Consider the following 4537-nt stretch of genomic DNA (forward strand, 5'->3'; position numbering starts at 1 on the left):
TTTTTTTTTTTTTTTACTTTGTTCTCTGCTTTTCTTGGTGTTTCTTTTAGTCCATTAATTGTTTCCATTTCTGCCAGCTAAATAGTCTCTGTGTTTCTATAGACAAAATCAAAAGCACATAGAATTTCAGGATCTTAAGGAATCTTAGAGATGAATTAATCAAAATACCCTCTGGTACTGCAACCTATGTTCAACATCCTCACCAAGTGGTTGTTTAAATGGAGAATTTGAAACTCAAAAGAGATTAAAAGTGACTTATTTGGATATGATAAGTGACAGAAATGAGATTTAAATTCAGGTTTTTTTCCTTTTTTCTCATCTTGTAGGTAAATGTTTTAATAATTGAAAGATGGGGAGGGGGTCTTGTGAACACAGTGAAGGGGGGTAAGGAAGGAATTAGCAGGAGAGGCCAAGTTTCAAGAAGAATAACACTGGGTTTTAGAAAACACTAGTTTTAGAAAAGATGTCAGAATATTGGGGTTTATGATAAGTTAGATAAAGATGAATTATAGGAATGAAGGATACACACACACACACACACACACACACAAAGGAATGAAGGACACAGGATATTGGGAGTTGTTTAGAAAGGCATATTAAAATAGAGGGTTGAAGAGAATCCTGAGCAGCTTTTTTGTTTGTTGGTTTAATTGAATGAACTAGCATACTTCAGGTGTTCTGTTGAGAGATATTAAAATCATTTGAGCCACTGGGAAGAATCTTTTTACAGCATATAAGAATGTGATGTCATCTACTTCCACCCCAACTTACAGAGAGTGGCTTAGATCCTCTTGAGTAATAGGCGGAATGGAGATTCTACACAACATAGATGTATGGCCCAAGGTAGCGGTCTCCTCACTCCACCTCTTTTCTTAATTCTCTGATGCCCTGCCCATGTCCATGTAGGGTTTGGTGGGGTATGACTGGCTGTCAAATCAATAACAGGAGTTTTATTTGGGTAGTTGGTAACATGTCTACGTTGAGATGACTACATGGATGACTGAAACTCCATTTCGCTTGTTCTCCAGGAGCAGGAAATGGCTCCTACTCTTGGACATTTGAGCCTATCCTTGTTTTGGGAGTCTGTGCTTTCATAGACTAAAGACTTAAAGGTTGGAGAGTACCACTGAGCCCTGCAGAAGAGTGATAATAGGTGTGGGAACTCACAGAAGGAAAATATTAGGCAGTGTATGGGGAAATAGAGGCACAGCTACCCGGACTCTGTTTTTATAGCAGTCTCTCTTCTTGGGTATCTGAGTGCCTATGAAGGTTTTTAAGGTCTTGCTCGTTTATGTAGACCTAAATAAGGCAGGACATGTGAAGGAAAAAATTTGAACCTTATAATTTTTAATCTTTTAATCTGGGAATAGTATTCCCACTAATAACATAAATTTGTTCTTTAACATTTATATATTTATTTATTTATTTTAATTAAAGCATAGTTGACACAAGATGTTATGTTAGTTTCAGGTGTACAAGGTAGTGCTTGAACAACTCTATATGTTACACCATGCTTACCACAAGTGTAGCTACTATCTGTTACTGCATAATGCTATTACAATACCATTGACTATATTCCCTATGTTGTACTTGTATCCCTGTGACTTACTATAACTGGAATCCTGAACCTCCCATTCCCCTTCACCCATTTTGTCTGTCCCCCAACCCTTCCCTTCTGGCAATACAGAATTCCCTCTATTTCTGGGTCTGTTTCTGCTTTTTGTTTGTTCATTTGTTCTGCTTTCTAGATTCTACATATCAGTGAAATCACATAGTATTTGTCTTTCTCTGACTATTTCACTTAGCATAATACCCTCTAGGTACATCTACATTGTTGCAAATGGCAGGATCATATTCTTTTTTATGGCTGAGTAACATTCCTCTGTGTGTGTGTGTGTGTGTTTGTGTGTGTGTGTGTGTGTGTGTGTGTGTGTGTAAGAGATACATCTGTTGATGGACACTTGGGTTGTTTCCATATATTGGCTGTTGTAAATAATGCTGCAGTAAACATGGGGGTGCATATATCTTTTCAAATCAGTGTTTTCATTTTCTTTGGGAAAGTAAGTAACCAGTAATGGAATTACTGGATCATATGGTATTTCTATTTTTAATATTTTTAGGAACCTCCATACTGTTTTTCACACCATTTTCTATCCCCATCACCAGTGCACAAGGGTTCCTTTTTCTCTACATCCTCACCAACACTTGTTTTTTGTGTTTTTGATTCTAGCCATTCTGACAGGTGTAAGGCGATAATTCATTGTGGTTAACTTTTGAACAATTAACTTTGAAACATTTCAGAGAATTCCTTGCCTGTCACTCTTAGTTATGGGAACTAAGACTGGGTCTTTACTAGGTATTTCACATCTTCGGAGAGGTGGAGGCAAGATAGATAACAAAAACTTTTTTAAAAACAGAGACCAAATTTTGAAAGACCTGTACTCTAACAAGTATAAAACATTGATGACAGAAATTGTGTCAAGACAGAAGAAGTGGAAAGACGTTGCATGCTCATGGATGGGAAAAACACATATTGTTAAAATGTCTATACTACCCCAGGCAATCTACAGATTTAATGCAATGCCTATTAAAATACCAACATTTTTCACAGAACTAGAACAAACAATCCTAAAATTTGTATGGAACCACTGAAGACCTCGAATAGCCAAAGCAATATTGAAAAACAAATTGGAAGTATCACAATTCCAGATTTCAAGTTATATTACAAAGCTGTAGTCATCAAAACAGTATGGTACTGGCAAAAAACAAATATAGATCAGTGGAATAGAACAGAAAACCCCAGAAATAAACCCATAACTATATGGTCAATTAATCTTTGACAAAGCAGGAAAGAATAACCAATGGAGAAAAAGCAGTCTTTTCAACAAATGGTGTTGGGAGAACTGGACAGCTACATGCAAAAGAATGAAACTGGACCACTTTCTTTAAAAATAAACTCAAAAATGGGTTTAAGACCTAAATGTGACACCTGAAATCAAATACTTGAAGAGAGCACAAGCAGTAATCTCTCTGGTATTGGCTGTAGCAGTGGTTTTTTGTTTTTTTGTTTGTTTGTTTTTCTCTAATTATGTCTCTTGAGGCAAGAGCAATAAAAGCAAAAATAAACTATTGGGACTACATCAAAATCAAAAGCTTTTGCACAGTGAAGGAATCAGTCCACAAAATGAAAAGGCAACCTATGAATAGGAGAAGATCTTTGCAAATGACATATCTGATAAAGGGTTAGTATACAAATACAAAGAACTGATAGAACTCAACACCCAAAACACAACCCGGTTGAAAAATGATCAGAAGACATGAACAGACATTTTTCCAAAGAAAACATACAGATGGTCAACAGGCACGTAAGAAGATGCTCAACATCACTCATCATCAGGGAAATGCAAATCAAAACTACAATGAGACACCACTGCACACCTGTCAGAATGACTAAAATCAAAAACACAAGAAACAAGTGTTGGCGAGGATGCGGAGGAAAAGGAACCCTCCTGGATTGTTGGTGGGAATGCAAACTGGTGCAGCCACTGTGGGAAACAGTATGGAGTTTCCTCAAAAAGTTAAAAATAGAACTACCCTATAATCGAATAATTGCACTACTGGGTATTTACCAAAAAATACGGAAACACCAATTCAAAGGGATACATGCACTCCTATGTTTACTGCAGCATTATTTACAAGAGTCAGCCCAAGTGTCCATTGATAGATGAATGAGTAACGAAGTGATATACATACACAATGGAATATTATTCAGGCATAGAAAAGAATGAAATCTTGCCATTTACAATGAAATGGGTGGAACTAGAGAGTATTATGCTAAGTGAAGTCAGTTAGAGAAAGACAAATACCATATGATTTTGCTCATATGTAGAATTTAAGAAACAATAAAAATGAGCAAAGGGAAAAAAAAAAAAAGACAAACCAAGAAACAGACTCTTAACGATAGAGAACAAATTGATGGTTACCAGACGGGAGATGGGTGGGGGAATGGGTGAAATAGGAGACAGAGATTAAGGAATGCTCTTGTCATGATGAGCACTGGGTGATGTATGGAATTGCCCTATCATTATATTGTATACATGAAACTAATATAGCACTTGTATGTTAATGATATAGGATTTAAAATAAAAACTTAACAAAAACAGAGGCCAAATTTTAAGTATATCAAGAAACTTCATTCAGTAAATAGCTGACCTTTCATTCGATTTTTCTTTTTAATGAACTTGTTTTTGTTGATGTTTTTGCTCTAAAGTATTTCTATTAAACCTGGTACTGATGATTCATGGCCTACATCAGATGATGAAGACTTTAATTTTGATATCAAGGTAAAGTACTCTTGTGAAATTTGTTTTCCTGCTCTGAATTTAGTTTGTGTATTATTTACTCTTAAAATTTAGCAGTGGCCTACCTATCATCATTTTATGTTTGTAATGGAAAGTGGGTCAGAACAAACCATTTTGTAGAAATTTTTTTTTTTTTTTTTTTTTTTTTACTCTGGTAAATACTGAAGGTGGAGGCT

General features: G+C 35.7%; 1 protein-coding gene across 1 annotated transcript in view; it reads left to right on the forward strand.

Annotated features, from left to right (window-relative positions):
• Positions 1 to 4343, forward strand: part of LOC110577724 (ankyrin repeat domain-containing protein 26) — a gene marked incomplete at its 3' end in the record, with an annotated part of 24350 nt that extends 20007 nt beyond the window's left edge. Inside the window, exon 7 of the mRNA XM_044912137.1 lies at positions 4271 to 4343. Within this exon, the coding sequence (XP_044768072.1) occupies positions 4271 to 4343 (73 nt within the window). The remainder of the gene's footprint in view (positions 1 to 4270) is intronic.
• Between the last annotated feature and the right edge of the window lie 194 nt (positions 4344 to 4537).

The sequence above is a fragment of the Neomonachus schauinslandi genome, unplaced genomic scaffold (genome assembly GCF_002201575.2).
Source record: "Neomonachus schauinslandi unplaced genomic scaffold, ASM220157v2 HiC_scaffold_190, whole genome shotgun sequence".
NCBI lineage: Eukaryota > Metazoa > Chordata > Mammalia > Carnivora > Phocidae > Neomonachus > Neomonachus schauinslandi.